The sequence below is a fragment of the Lissotriton vulgaris genome, chromosome 5 (assembly GCF_964263255.1).
Source record: "Lissotriton vulgaris chromosome 5, aLisVul1.2, whole genome shotgun sequence".
Classification (NCBI taxonomy): domain Eukaryota; kingdom Metazoa; phylum Chordata; class Amphibia; order Caudata; family Salamandridae; genus Lissotriton; species Lissotriton vulgaris.
Genome location: NC_141693.1, coordinates 1695115349 through 1695131981, shown reverse-complemented (window position 1 = coordinate 1695131981; position 16633 = coordinate 1695115349). Strand labels below are relative to the sequence as shown.

The 16633-nt window shown below is 46.9% G+C and overlaps 1 protein-coding gene across 1 annotated transcript in view; it reads right to left on the bottom strand.

Moving 5' to 3' along the window:
- Positions 1-16633, bottom strand: part of WNT3 (Wnt family member 3) — a 156983-nt gene that overhangs the window by 10824 nt on the left and 129526 nt on the right. Inside the window, exon 3 of the mRNA XM_086923837.1 lies at positions 4491-4756. Within this exon, the coding sequence (XP_086779963.1) occupies positions 4491-4756 (266 nt within the window). The remainder of the gene's footprint in view (positions 1-4490; positions 4757-16633) is intronic.

Genomic DNA, 16633 nt, shown 5'->3' with positions numbered 1-16633 from the left:
ACCTCCATCTGGTGCTTTTTCTCTTTTTTAGTGAGTATGAAATGAAATGAAATGAAAAGTGTTATTTATAAAGCGCGAATCTGCCACTCTGGAAGGAGCATCCTGGTGCTGATATGGAAGTGAGCAGTTGTACCAAAGGTATTTAAATTAGAGATAGCCATACTGCGTCCGGGGCTCCGAAAATCCAAGTTTTTAATTCTTCCTAAATTGAGTTTCAGATTTATGTATTCTCAAATGGGGAGGCTGAAAATTCCAGGCCCTGGGGACTAGTGTGGTCAAGGTTTTTCCTCCCCTGGTTTTGCATCTAAACCGGGGAGGTTTAAGAAGATTGGCTGTCGAAGACCTGAGGGTTCTGGTTGTGGTATAAGGGGTGAATCTTGACGAAAGGTAAACTGGGCCCTGTTTAAGTGAGGCTCTAAAGGTAATCAAGAGAATCTTAAAAAGTATTCTCTTGTGCAGTGGATCTGGTCTCTTTTAGTCTTATTGTTTAAACAAAATGACTATGAATGTTTTTTAAAGATATAAGAACTTCTTTTAGATTGTTATTTGCATTAGGGGCCTAATTCAGTTCATTTCAAAATAAAACTGTATATAGTAGTGATGTGAACTGTAATCAGAACAACCAACTTCCAATTTTAATTTATTGTTTTTAATCTGTGCAAAAGGAAGTCTGTATGAAATGTGCTCATTTGTTTTTATGTTTGTAAACTTTTTTTGGCTTGGGGCTTAGGCTAGTTTCGGCATTTGGTGGAATATAATAATACGTGGCCACCTGAGCCGTGGGAAGGAGCACCATCTGAGTTAATGGAAATGGGAGGCTGTGATAGGGAACTGATCCCTGGCCGAGTACAGCACAGCAAGCCAAGTCTGAAATATACTCGTTCTTAGTAACTGGACCTTACTAAAAGGAGAATAATTGTTTTTATAAAGACACATGCAAGTACACCCACTTAGGGAGAATGTGTACCTGTTCCAGGGACTACATATCCCAGGAAGCAAAGTGCCAAAAAATGCATGAGCAAGGCCCACTAGGGGGCCACATAATCAATAAAAGAACTATGTTGTGTGAAAACCGAGTTGGTACTGCATGTGTTTACTGCCCTGGAAGAAGAGTCAGAGAGACTTGAAACGCATCGGCAAAGTTAAAGAAGTACCGGGAGCTAGAACGAGTGACACAGAGCAATCTGGATGGATGGTGAGGTGTTGTGTGACCTCCTAAGCTTTCAGGCATTTGGTGGAACATATTAATACGCGACCGCCTGAGCCGTGGGGAGGAGCACCATCCGAGTTAATGGAAATGGGAGGCTCTGATAGGGAACTGATCCCTGGTCGAGTGCAGCACAGTAAGCCATGTACTGTATACAAGAAATACGAACTGCCAATGTATATTCCACTTATATTTTTCAATAAAAACTTTTATAAATACAAAATATACTCGCTCTTAGTAACTGGACCTTACTAAAAGGAGAATAATTGTTTTTTAAAAGACACATGCAAGTACACCAACTTAGGGAGAATGTGTACTCGTTGTTCCAGGGACTACATATACCAGGATGCAAACTGCCAAAATATGCATGTTTACTGCTCAGAGAGAATGCCGCTGCCCGCGTCCCATGCAGGGGACATCAGCAGGGCAGCCCTCCTAGTGGCCATTGGTCGTAGCCCCCCCCCTTCTGGGCTAAGAGGGGAGGCCCGGGAGCCTCGCCAGCCCCTCCCCCGGGGAACACCAGTGACCTCTTCCGGGGGAGGGCGCTCCTGTGGGGTCGTGCCGGGTACTTATGCCCCGGCTGCCCCCAGATCAGCCTCTGTTGCTGTTCTCTGCCCGCCTGCGGCGCTGCACCCTCCCTATCCTCGTACCCAGCAGCTGGGCAGGTGGGCGCATTAGGAATGTTTTAATGAATTTTCTTGTGTTGCAGGCGGAGTTACAGGGCAATCTGGAGGCAGACGGGTACAGTAAGGGTACCTCTGCGGCAGACTGGTACAGTAAGGGTACCTCTGCCTGGCACAGTAAGGGTGCCTGAGCCATAGACCTGGAGCCGCAGGAGGTACCGGGAAAACCTTGACGGCGCCCTGTTAGTCCTTCGGGCGGTTGGGGGGCCTTACCAACCGGGGGTGTGCCATACCGCTCCGCCCTGAATGGGGCGGGAGTATAGACACGATCACGTGATCCGGAAAGGGATCTACAAAGGTGCTGCACTGTCCGGGCGTCGACCCTCTGTGCTGACTGGCTCATGAGGCGGGCAGGCAGCAAGGGGCTGCCTGCCCTGGATCGCCCATAAGATAACCCAGGAATGCCATACTTTTGTTGTATGAAAATAAACCTGCAGCAGTTCTTTACCCATAAACAATGTGTCCAGTGCAATCATTATATGGGCAAAATGTGTAATATGTTGGGTGGGAGCGGATGACGGTGTGGGCACTAGAGTCCGAGAGACTCTAAACGCGTCGGCAAAGTTAAAGTACCGGCAGCTGAAACGAGTGACACAGAGCAATCCAGATGGATGGTGAGCTGTTGTGTGCCCTCCTAAGCTTTCGAGCATTTGGCGGAACATATATATATATATATGTGCGCACGCACACACACCCCTCCCCCTTAGGATAGGCAAATCATTTTGCTCACTGTTGGGGGGGTGCCATATATGGTCCATGCCTCAAAATGTTTCCCCAAGACATTTTTTTCTTTTAAAAGCGGTGTTCATGCACCAGACAGGGCCCCAACATGATGTTACTGAACAGCACTCTAGGAAAAGTTACTTGCAGGCCTGAATGCAAGTGTCCTCTCCTGCTGTCACTGAAATGTTTTGTGCATTCAGCAAGTTGTTCACTCAAATCTATTGTGATAAACTGGAAAACACCATTCAATATAAGTTTTTGTCAGCCGTTCTTGAAGGAAATGCTCTCAAGCCCCAATGCATTGTTTTAGTTTGATCACACTGTTTAACATTTTAATTGTGAGAAAATGTTACCTAAAGTGGGTCCTCAACAAAGTTTTTTATGTGATGGAGCTCAGCATGAAACCAAGTGATATCTCTCTAACGAGGCCAACAGGAGGGGGGCTCGTTGACAATGGTTATTGAAGAAGTACTTCCGATTAGGAGTCCTCTGCTTTTATTTAACAATGTAATACAGTCTGGGATTTATTGTTAAATGTCTTTGTGAATCGGTACCAAAACATCTACAATCGGAACATTCAGGAAATATTTCATGGAATTAGTACAAATAGAAAGCACTTTGCACTTTTAACAACAGGGAGCTCATAATGCGGGCCCATTTCACAAGAACATTCCTGATCAGGAGAGAAGTACTCTGTAGTAATAGTTCACATACTCATAGATGCCCTCGTGAATTGGCACCCTACATGTCTTATAGGGGTTACTGTAAGTCAGCGGTTTACTGCCTCCCACACCTTATCCAATGTTAAGTGTCTTTTTGTAACACGTAGCAAGCACCCAGGTACCACTGCAGATCATATGATGATCGAATAATTTAATGGACCAAGTATAGGAAACAAGCAGGCTTCCATAAAGGCCACCAGCCTACCTCTCCATCATGCCCCTGGAAGGAGTGCAACGAGACATGCACAATGACCTCTATCCTGCACCAGTCCTACTCTCTCGTGTATAGTGTAGAAGTCTCTTTGGTCTTTTGATCATGACAAGTGAACCACATTACTGGATCGAATTGTCTGCATGACATACAACACAACATGTAATGTAAAGAGCATGTTCCCCCTTCTGGGTATCTGGATGCTGAATCCAAGTTGTTTATTGCTACCCCACCCAATAGTACTCACTTTATCAACCAGAGAAGGATAACAGGTTGAGTGGAGCCGCCAGAATTTGAATCTGTGACCAGTTCAGACATGGAGCCTTTGAGTGGATACTTTAGACAACACAAACGCCAGACTGGACGTGAAACTGCTCATCTAATCGAATATTTAGGGAACAAATTCCAAGAAACATGTTGGGAGTAGGGAAGCACTATACTAGATGGGTGACTCTGAAGCAGTCACGATATCAGCATGGGCATTTGCCTGTTCTAAAAGGCCATGTGCCAACAGGCCGTTTCAAAGAAGAATGAACATCTGAGTAGGGGTGTCCTGATAACTTTGAGGTGAATTTGATGTTGGATGTAGAATACAACGGCACAGGACCTAATACCAGTGCTCAGTTCTGTGGTACTGGTTGGAAATGTTCATAAACCAGGTCGAACATTGTTGCTCATCACTGGTTCCATCTTAAGTCGACCATGGTTCAAGGGTGCCTGCGTTGGTAAGTGGCTGCTGTTTGTGCACCAGCACAGGGGAGAGCACAGGGGTGCCAGGTATTTTTGTAAATACGGTGCATTCCTGCATTTTTGAATTACGCACCTCAGCGCAGCAAAATTGCTAGTGGCGCCATGCTGTGCCATTTCATTGTAAATATGCCCCCAAGTGTCCTTGTAGGGATCAGAGACTGGAAGGCTACGACGGCCAGTTGAAGCTCACTTACCGTTCTGCCTGCCTCATTATTGTGCCGGTTCATGGCGGAGCGGGCATCTGGGCGGTTCTCCCTGGCATCAGCGAACTCTCTGGACACGAGCACACCAAACTCAGCATCTTCACTGCAGCCGCCCCATTTCCAGCCCTCTCCGGGAGGGCCCTTGTGATGGGAATCACAACCGCAGATGGTGGACGTCCCTTCAGCACATGATCGGGTGACGGCGAACGCCACCCCAGCTGACGCAATGGCGTGGACAAAGGCGGACTCCCGAGTAGCTGAATTCAAGGAAGAAACAGAGAAAAGAATGGTTGGTTGGAATTTGAATCTCTTTTCAGGGTAGTTTGTTGTTTCAATGGGAACTGGTGTTTGGGGGTGAAATAATGCCTTACATTATGGTTGCCATATTTTGAAGATGAAAAAACAGGACATTTTGCAAAAATGGATGACTACAATGTTACACCAACCAAGGGGCTACCTCTTAATGTAATTGCTTTCTAATATGAGCTGACATCTAGTCCTGCTTTGGAACGCACAAAAAACATGGCTGCCACTTTTTCCAGTCGAACTTTTTGAAAACCGGGACCTGAGTCAAATTTGTCAAAATCTGCTGAGACAGATGGTGAAAAACAGACTGTCCCAGCTAGGGGGCTGCAAAACGCCTGGTCAGCCTACCTACCTTAAATGAATGAGCATGTGGCGCCATGTAACAGGGCAACTGGTCTCCACAACTGGCTTTCACTGAATACATGATTGCATCCTAGGAGTTGGGATTCTGGTACACAAGTGACTTGAATGGACTACTAATAGGAAGGCCCAGAACTGGAGACATGATGACCAACATACAAAACAAAAACAATGAGGCACAAAAGAGAATGAACCTCAAATTTTACACACAGTATTACCTTTGTTCGCTAAACCGCTTTCTAATAAGGTGCTTCTAATTCTGCACAGAACACAGGAAAACTTGCCTTGTTCAGACGACCCTCTCTGAAAACCGGACATGTGTTATATTTACTGTCATTTGTTCTGATTACACTTGCTTAAACACTTTGGGGCAGATTTACAAGCCCCTTGCGACAACTTTACGCTGCCGTTGCGTCACTTCGGTGACGCAGCGGCGTCGTAAACAATGCGCCACGTTGCAACATATTTATAACGTGACGCATCTAGGGAGAGGCGTCTCGTTGTAAAGCCCTGCGCTACATTATACCTGCACCAGGTATAATGTATGCAGGGTGGGCATTCGGACATAAGAAACCCTCATAAAAGTGATGCAGGGAAATCTACAATATTTCATACGTCACTGTTTCAAAACCTTGCACCTGCTTGAAGCAAGCATAAGGAGTGACGCAGCATGTTAGGAATAGGCACGCCTGACTATTTCTGGAGTTGCGTCGTGCTTGCGACACGACTCCAGCAATGCAGTGCCTTTACGCCAAAAGGTGCATCACGCATCTGTCTATCCTTGCGCCACGGCACGCCGCATTGTAAATGCACCGCATCCATGGTGGCGCAAAGGTTTGTATGTGATGTATATTCACTGTCGCATCTCTGCTAATATGCAGAGATGCGGCAGTTCTTGTAAATATGCCCCTTAAAGATTTAACACCTCTGTGAACTGTGAAATTAGGCGGAAATGAGGTGCGTATTAGTGGGCCCGGCCACGGATGAAAGGGCATTGAACGACTTTGCACCAGTTACAGTCCTCAATCGCTGCAGTACAATCTAGGATGACCAGAGTTTGGAAAACAACATTTGGGACAGTCCACAAACAGAGGTAGAACTACAAGTTTGCCTTGGCCATGGGCTACGGAATGACAGCGCTCATCTCACCAACATACAAAACACAAACAATGAGACACAAAAGAGAATGAACCTCAACTTTTACACACAGTATTACCTGTGTTCGCCAAACCGCTTTCCAATAAGGGCTGCTTCTAATTCTGCACAGAACACAGGAACGCTTGTCTTGTTCAGACGACCCTCTCTGAAAACCGGACATGTGTTATATGTACTGTCATTTGTTCTGACAGATGTGAAAATAAACGACTGCCAATCCTGGATTACTACTCTACCTAACACACGCCTGCTCGGAGGAGAGCGCATAGATTTGAAACTTACAGTGAGAACCGTTTCCCATGCAGGGAGGGGGGGACACCGAGAAGCCATTGCCTGCCACTACTTTACGGCAGTCCATGCTTCGTGCCTGGAGTCCTGGCTTCGGGCAGCAGCGGGGACCGCGGATACTGACAGGTCAAATGTACTATTGTGACTCCAGGTGAAGGTTAAAAATGCAACTCCCCCAAGTCCCCTAAATTGTAGTGGGTTTATTTACTATTCTAGCTCCAGTCATGGAGTATTTTGGAGAAAGATAAAAATGCCTCACATAGTTTGAGAAAGATTGAAAAGTAATACTTTGTATTGTGGAAAGTGCAGTCTGCCCTCAGGCCGCCGCCACTCAAGCCCCACAAGTTTAAGAATCTTTTTCGAACGTTTATGGTAAGAAGCTGATTGGCTCCCAGGGTAGGAGAGGGTGTGGGTGTAGGACACGTGTGGGGCAAACAGACCGGGTGATGGACGAGGCGCACGTTTAGCTCTCCCACCCCACTGCCGCATGGAGAACCATCTCTACTTTTATTTAACCACATTACATCTCACGGACCAGTCCTGGACGGTTTCACTTGAGGGGGCTCTTTTAATCAGCTCTTCAATGTATATGGAAAATAACATCCCTACCAGAAATCTGAATTAAAGAATAAACCTCTTTCAAGAACACTACATCACAACACTTTATTTGTCAACAAACCAGCTATCTCTCTTCTCACCTGTTGACTTTATGCTTGTCTCTGACCTGATACAATGCTTCGCTGCCTTTTGGTTAGATTTGTGCTATAGAAATACCACATACATACAAACATGTCCCAAGAGTACCTCAGCAAATTAAGGCCGCACTCCGTTACAGGTAAGGAAGCATCCTTTATTTGTACAAGACAGGCAGCTTGCAGCTTCTGATCCCGTATTTTAGTCCTCTTGGCTGACGCGTTTCAAAGACCATTCTTCTTTTTCTGAGCCAAAGTGAGCAATTGGGAATGCTGTGCGTGACCCCTGGACCCTGCGTGCTCTTTAAATTACCGATTGGCCTCCGGTGTGCCCTTTCATTTGAAAACAATCGCATTGCACGCTGGTCTTAATTATGCATGATTTTTGCCCTTTGGTGGGTTCCAAAGCTCACTTGCGATGCAAGGACAAATTAAGCAGCCCACATTGAGCCTCCGGATCAGACTCTGCCTGGCTGGCTTGGAAAACCTGCAGCGCCGCATTCATACATACAAACATATATGCATATATAGGGGCAGATTTACAATCCCCTTACGACAACTTTACGCCGCTGTTGCGTCACTTCTGCGACCCAGCGGCGTCATAAACAATGCACCACATTGCGACATATTTACAACGTGACGCATCTAGGGAGATGCATCATGTTGTAAAGCCCTGCACTACATTATACCTGCGTCCGGTATAATGTATGCAGGGTTGGCATTCCGAAGTAAGAAAGCCTAGTAAAAGTGACACAGTGAAATCTACAAGATTTTACTGAGTCACTTTTACGATGCCACTGCGTCAAAACCTTACGCCTGCTTGATCCTGCTTGCGACACGACTCCAGCAATGGGTTGCCTTTACGCCATTACATGCATCACGCATCTATCAATCCTTGCGTCACGGTGTGCTGCATTGTAAATGTGACGCATCCATGATGGCGAAAGCGTTTTTTTCCGTGACGCAAATTCACTGACACATCTCTGCTAATATGCAGAGATGCGCCAGTTCTTGTAATATTACACCATACCTGGATCGCATGCTGCTCCTGCGTCCTGAGCACGCTGATGCTTCTACTACACAGCTCTGTGGCAACGTTCCAGTCCTGACCTGAAGCACTACTACTACTGGGAACCGAAACCGGCCCTGGCAAAGTGCTCGGCCAGACCCCCCACTCTCCCCCGCGGGAGGGTTTGGGGGAGCAACCGCGCTCTTTGCCAGGGGCGGTTTTCGGACGATTTTGTTACGGCCCTGTAACAAAAACGGCCCCCAGGAGCCCAAAACCGGCCCCCACCCATGCGGCCCAGCGGGGGATTGCCCGGTGCCTGCAACGGCCAGTCCGGGCCTGTACTACTGCTTCAGGGCTATGCCTATCACGTAGACACAGACAATCAGAGAAGTGCCCCTGTCAATCTTCCCACCAACGTACATGCCTCACCCTGATACTTCATGGATAGCCCAAGCATACAGCTCTTCCTCTGCACCAGAGTCCTGCCTGGGAGTACCACTGACATATTGCTATGCCCATCACCTAGGCATCATTCAGGCTGAAATGTGCTTTCTAATGGTTTGCACTCACTACTGAAGAAGTTTTGTTAGCATTCTCCTATACACAGCTCTTTGATGCCACCCCAGTCGTGACCTGGAACCGATCGCAGGAAGTGACCTGGCCCGCAGTGGGCATTTGTTTATGTTTTTTGCTCCTCTGGGGCACTTTTGTTACATAAGGGGGTCACAGATGCTTGTATGGTCTCCTGTAATAAGAGCACATTTGCACCCACATGATAACAAGGGGATGTGTCTTCATTTACATGGTGGCAGGTCCCATACAAATGAGAGAATATCTTTTCACCTGTGCCCATACTGAATTACTGACATGGCTGTTATGGCAAACAGGCTCTTGAAAGACACACTAACTGTGCACACTCAATGAGTGGCACCCAACGTATCCTGAAGGCGACTTTTCTGAGGGACTATCAGGGTCAAATGTTCCCACAGGCATCCACCCCTCAAGTGTGTGTGTGTGTGTGTGTGGGCACACACGTTATCTGACTGTGGAGTAGGATTCCCGCCCCTCTTAAAATTAGACCGGTGCACCACATTAAAATACATACTGATGGTTTGCAGCCACTAATCCACCTCTCATGGGTGTCTTTCACTGCTGTGTTGTCTAAAGTGCAGATGATGGTTCCTTTGTACACTGGGAAAATAGCCTATTTTTTTCAATATGGCAATCAGTGTATGTATGAGCACATGGCATGTGCCAATAGAGAATTCCGCTTTCAACAGACATGCTTTTGGAGTGAGACATGCACACAGTGTGCAATATGGGAGCACTGGTGCCCAACTCATGAATAGGGCTGAGGGGTAGTCCTGGTGTCAAGCTTGGGTACTTGATCACTAAGCATTCTTCACATATGTATTCCACGTGTCTTTAAATACTTTTGCCCCAGATCTAATTGGTTGACCAGCTGAATCCCAATCATGGTGGCTAAGTGCAGATGGCAGGTCTGAGTGTAAACCAGTCTGGTAGTCACACTCAATGCATCAAGTACTTCCCCTAACCCTCCATTTTTAGAGCCCCTGAAGAGTCTGTACTCTGCACCATCTTCCCATGAAGGACACCTTCCTGGAATCCCCAGTCCCAGAACATATTGATAATCCTAGATTGTATTGATGCTCACTACTTTTCACTTTTGACATCTACCAGGATGTGTTGAGCATCAGTGATTTGACTGATTTTAGGTCTTTAGCCTAAAAGCCTCAGAACATATTTATCAAAGTTGTGTGTACTACCATGCGCCACAGAAGGTACCGCAGGGTGATGCAAAACCTAGATGAGATTTACCGAGCCACCCAAAGCTACCTTGCGTGTCCCTGTGGAGCTTGGTAAATCTGGAGTCACGCAAGTCCCCGCCTTGCGTTACTTTGCACCAAGGAGCTGTTTCACAGGTGGAGCATGGGAGTTCCATGCCTCCACACATGGATGTTGGTGCACTCCCAGTTTTACCATGAGTGGTAGACCTGGGAACGCGTCAAAATGTTATGTCTTCTCAGGGGAGGCTCAAGGTATAAAAATATCTTTATTTCTTCCTATTTCCACGTGTGCTGCATTCTGCAGCACACGCAGAAAGAGCAAAAAGCCTCAAAGGATTGTTTTAGTGCAGGAAGGTGTCCCTTCCTGCACAAAAACAATCCTGCTTATAACACTAGCATCCTTGCACCATGGCACAAGGATGCCTGTCTTGGCGCTAAGCAGCACATTGTGCGCCAGTGCAAGGAGAGAGCTGGAATTCGCCATATCTTAATGGATATGGTGCATTCCTGTCCTCTCCCCTTTACACAGAGCAGTGCAGCAAGGTTTTTTGCTGTGTTGCAATGTGTGAAAAAATTATAAATATGGTCCCTCACATTTACTCATAAAGGGGATTTGGGTCAGCGTCTTGCTCCTCATTCAATGACTTTTTGCCTTATTCTTGTTTCTGCAAAGGGGCATAACACCCGCACCTGAACCCCCCTGGTCCCCTGCGGTGCAGGGGGACCACAGCCCTCCAGAGGCCCCCAGCTCTTTGAGGGGGCTCCTATTCAGCCCAAGGACAAGGGAATTTGGGAGACTTTGAACCCTCATCACATTCGACAGGGGGCTCATTATTTCACGATCTGCCCTGTGTTTGGCCTGCCTCTGGAGCATTTCTCTGATTGGATTAACTGTATGGGTCCAATGCTGTGAGGGGACTATTTTTTCTTTTTCTTTTAGCGCTCCATGGGCTTGCCAGGCTCACTTCCTTCGGCCCTTCATCCCCCAAATACGTTTTTATTTTTCTGCAAAGCTTGACACAGACTGCTACCACTTAGCTGACATTTTTCTTTCTGCACAGCTTCTTTATTTTCTAACTACTCTTGTCCAAACGGTAGTGCAAAATGTTAGCATGGTCAATTAAGAACAATGACTTTAAAAACAATCCAACATGGCTAAAATCTGTGCTATTGCCCGCACACGCACTGGTGCTCATCTTGGCATCATTATTACTTTTGTCTGAGAAATGCACACTCAGATGCTGCCAACTTGAAGTGGTTTTGTCCATAAACTGTGCCAAAACGAACAAGCGCTGGCACAACCAGTAGCTGTGTGTTCGTATTTAAAAGGTGAGAACTGCTGGCTTTGCCAGTGCTTGTTTTACTTGCAATGAGACACGTAGTAATGAACAGCTGACCACCAGTTGATAACTACATGCCCCAGGTCAGTGGCCTTTGAGCCAGGTCGAAGCAAACGTACAGGACAAAGATGCAATCTTTCCTGGCCTACCAAGACTAAGGCAATCCTGGGAACCCAGAAGCTCCACCTAAGATGGTTTCGATCTGCGCTACCACATGGTTGACCATCGTCTTTTTAAATTAATGTAATTATATGATTGCTCATTGTTCTCTGAATTAATTTAGAGCCTTATATGCTGCACATTTTTTCTTGGTTGCTCTTATTATTTTTATGTGTCCTGATGATGACCTAAGAAATTGTAGAGGTCGAAACTCAGTTGATGCTCCCCTGGCAAATCAGGATAAAGCATGTGTTGTATTATATTCATAATACGCAAGCAAAAATACAGACACCCTATTATATTGTTATCTCTCTGCCGCTGTTTTTTGTCTACATTGTATATATTTTTTTTAATGTTTATTTAGTGTTGTAACATACTGTGCACAAATTGTCTGTTTATGTACGATTGTTGTATTGTTATTTATGTGAGAATTGTTTTCAATAGCAAACCTTTTTTGCTTTGAAGACATTTCTTTTGTGGGTACCTTCTTTTCTTTTGCTTAACTATTCATGTTGTTTATAATAAGTATTTCTTCCTGAAACATTGAGGTTTTGTTTTTGTTTAATGCCCCAGGTTCTAGGTATTAGGGCTGCCCCTGTAGGGTGTAACCGTCCAGCCTATTCCAGGCCCCCAAGTTTTAAGAAAGGATTGGCTGGCGGGTATAGTCATTTTTAATGTAAAATGAATTAAGAAAAAACTGCTGTGTTCATATTGAAATTAGATTTTTTTTAAATGCCACCATGTGTCAGGCTATCATAAGTGCCAGTGTTCACAATTAAGTGCCAGTGCAGAGCACCGGAAACCACTGGCTGAAATTAAGCACCGGACCTGTGTTGGACTTGTTCTGTGTGCATGAGGAAGCCTTGCATCCTACTGCTGTCACCTGCCCTGTACCTGTTATTGGTTTCATGGAAGCCTGCACTGCTTATGCCCATGCTGTGCCTCTGTTGCGTGCTAATGAACTTTGGTGGAAACCATTTCAATGTATTACAGATTAAATGAGCGTATTACTAATGCCTGTTTTATTGGAGGCGCGAAGAGAGCGCATGATAAGGCTATTCCTTGGTTTTGGTTTTTGGATTAATACTGTAGCATTTATGAAAACGGTGTATATTCAGACATATGCTTTCTATTGATTTCACATCAAACCAAATCTGAAAAGCTGACTTCCATTTCTGAGTCGCATTCCATGGTTTAAGTTCCAGTTGATTAATTGCAGATAATTTCTGATTGACCTACAGAGGAAAAATGGAACTTAAATTGGCACAAAGCAGAAGTGAAACGAACAGACACACATGAACTTGTTCAAACTTGCACTAGTAATAGGGTGACCAGACGTCCCCGTTTTCCCAGGACGGTTCCCATTTTTGGAGAAGTGTCCCGTGTCCCTAAACTTTTCTCCAAGTGACTCAAATGTCCCCGTTTTCAAACCGCGTCCGGTTTAAACAGAGAAATGTCCCTGTTTTTCATTGTTCCGGTTGAGCATGCGCGCGCATGCTCTCTTTGCACTGGCATTTGCTAGCCTGTGATGTTTTATTGATTTTGGCAAATATGGGCAATAGTCCCTAAAAGTGTAAATGTAATAACAAGTACTAATACTGCTGTGTGAAGGAGATGGGTGCCATAAAAGACCTCGGATTTGTTGTCTTTGATGCTTCATCTCGGTCTGTGGAGGGAGCTGTCATTGTAGTCCTTTTTCTATGTCTATGATAGCTGTCAAATAGTTCTACTTTTATGTCAATATTTACTGCAACCCGTAGTCCTACTTCAATGTCTATGACATGTCCCCGTTTTTAGGTCGAGGACTCCGTCGCACTGCGTAAGCAGTGTGGGTGGAGCCCGAAAATTTAATGTTTCTTAGAGGGGGCTTGGAACCCGCCTCTCTTCTCCATTGGCTGGCTTCCTAAACGGAGGCCAGCCATTGGAGGAGAGGGGCGTCACTCGGTTCAAGCCCCGTCTTTTTCAGATTCGGGGGCGTTTTTTTACACTTCTTTCTTGTTTTCTTTCTCTCCTCTTCCCATTGGCTGGAATTTTACCTTCCAGCCAATGGGAAGAGGAGAGAACGAAAACCACGCCCCCGAATCTGAAAATGGTGGCGCTTTGCTGAAGCCATTTCAGCCCGACCGCCTCCGGAAGAAGTCGTCCTCAGAAGAGTGCTTGTCTCTCATCGTCGTCTTTCTTTCCGTCTCCATATCCCCTTTCTCTTCTTGTCTTCTTTCTAGTTTACAGCGTCTCCTTTCTGACTCATTGTCGTCTCTCGTCCTTCTATGTCTCCCGTCTCCCTTCTCTACCTATTTCTTCTCTCACCTTCATTTCTCTCATTCTCCACTGCGAAGCTATTAAAAATAATGCACAGAAAAATGTATGTCCGCCATTGTGTGCAGTGCACCACAACACTGCCAACACAAAGGCCGGCGATCACTGCTCCCTAAAGCTGTGTACTGCGCAGAAAGGCTGCCCTCTTCCGTCCAGACCACTTCCCGCCCCTTGAAGCCCCAGCTGCGCTCAGGGATAGTGAGTGATCTATAATTCATAGCGCCTCGCTGCAGCTTCCGGGAGCGTGAACGTGAGTGCAGAAGCCGGGTTTGCTCTCACGAGGACTTCCGAGGGTGTTTACTCTGCTGCTGAATGAATGGCTCATGCACAGAAAAATGTATATCCGCCATAGTGTGCAGTGCACCATAACACTGCCAACACAAAGGCTGGCGATCACTGCTCCCTAAAGCTGTGTACTGCGCAGAAAGGCTGCCCTCTTCTGTCCCGACCACTTCCCGCCCCCTAAAGGCCCAGCTGCGCTCAGGGATAGTGAGTGATCTATAATTCATAGCGCCTCGCTGCAGCTTCCGGGAGCGTGAACGTGAGTGCAGATGCCGGGTTTGCTCTCACGAGGACTTCCGAGGGTTTTTACTCTGCTGCTGAATGAATGGCTCGCCTAGGCACAAGCTAGCGCCCTGACTGAGGCCCTCGGTACGAGTGAAGGGCTACATTCGGGCCACTGTGCAAGCAAACGTTTGTACGCGAATTACAATTACCACTAGTTGTATGATAATAATCTTTACCAAGGGTAGCAATTACCGCACCAATAAAACCAATAGAGCAGGGCACAAGTCGGGGGTGGACATGTCTCCTCACTCTTTTCAAAGGGTGGACGCTGTCCACTGTGCCTAGAAGTCGGGCCCCTCTGAAATATGCTGAACCCGTCTCCGTGCACGTCCCAGACACCCGAACACGTTCAGCAACAGCGCCTGCACGTTGTCTGCTGTGATTATGAGCAGCAAAGTGCAGGCAGCCAGGGGGCTTATGAGAGTCCAGCCAGGCCTGTAACAAAGACCGAGGCCAAGGGCCATCAGGCCTTCTTGTCTTTAAGCATCCTGGCTCGGGGGTAACTGGAGCGTCACGCAAAGATGCACGTGAACCGAAGAGTTATGCCTTTGACTTTGTTCAGTCCCTGCATATAGGGGTCGCCATATGTTTGGGGTTTCGAATCCCGGGATCCCCCTATACTGCGTTTTCTGCCCAGTCACGGGCGTACCCGGCTGCCCTGGGCAGCAGTTCCAGTACGATGACAGCGGCAACACCTTCTTCTACTTCCTCACATCCTTCTTGGGGCTCATCGTCATGCCGGCCACCTACTACCTGTGGCCCCGGGACTAGAACTCCGGTGAGTGCCCCCCTCGATAAACAACGTCGCGAGCATCAGCAAAGCCAGGCTCCAGGGATGTTGGTTGATTACATCTGTTACACTTGCTGTTGTCACTAGGTATACCTAGCTCCCCCTGTTTCCTCATGTGTCTTTGGTTCTGAGGCCTCTAGGGCAGGCATTATTGATACTTACTTGACAGGTTTTTTGAGGGGTGTGAAAGGCTACTAAAGTGTGAGTCTTTGTTATTGAAGTCAATTGGCTATATGTACTAGCCAAGAGAGAAGCTCCTGGTTCTTCAAGTGACAGACCCAATCTCCACTTTCTATTCTGTTTCCTCCAGTTTTTCTGCAGTTCCTGGGCATTCCAATACAAATTTAAAGTTGTACATGCATTTATGAGTTTCGTTTCTACCTGTGGCAGTCTGAGTGCCGTGGTCACAGTGCTCCAGGTTGGGAGGCTGCAAGAGTTTTTGAAGATATTTAATGCTGGTTTGTGTGACGCATTGCATAGCTGTTTGGTTCCCTTTTCTTTTTGAGTGACCCATGGTAAAGTGGAGGTATATTTCCATGTTCATTTTATATGTGTAAGTCGTACACCTGAAACGTTTTATTCGTTTTGCCCTATCGTAAGCTACGTTATAGGAAGGGTATCCGTAACAGCCGAAATTAACGCGCCTGATGATGTCATCTTTGTTTTCGCCATTCGTTTCTATATCTACGAGGCTAAAGCCTAGCCCTGCCATACATAGCACCGTTTTCTGCATCACATGTCTGGTGTTAAAGTTCCTTTACAGCGAAAGACGTCACCCACGTCCTATCTTCAAAGGAAGAAAGTGCCCTATATAAACCTGTATAACATGACATAACATACTAAAATATAGCATAATATATGGGATAAAGTAGGCCCTGGCTGTGCTTGCTCCCCTGCCCCCTGGCTGTGCTTGCTTCCCTGCCCCCTGGCTGTGCTTGCTTCCCTGCCCCCTGGCTGTGCTTGCTTCCCTGCCCCCTGGATGTGCTTGCTTCCCTGGCTGTGCTTGCTCCCCTGCCCCCTGGCTGTGCTTGCTTTCCTGCCCCCTGGCTGTGCTTGCTCCCCTGTCCCCTGGCTGTGCTTGCTCCCCTGCCCCCTGGCTGTGCTTGTTCTCCTGCCCCCTGGCTGTGCTTGCTCTCCTGCCCCCTGGCTGTGGTTGCTCTCCTGCCCCCTGACTGTGCTTGCTCTCCTGTGTGTGTGGCTCTGTGTGTATGTGGCTCTGTGTGTGTATGTGGCTCTGGGTGTGTGTGTGGCTCTGGGTGTGTGTGTGGCTCTGGGTGTGTGTATGGCTCTGGGTGTGTGTGGGGCGCTGGGTGTGTGTGGGTGGGCTCTGGGTGTGTGTGTGTG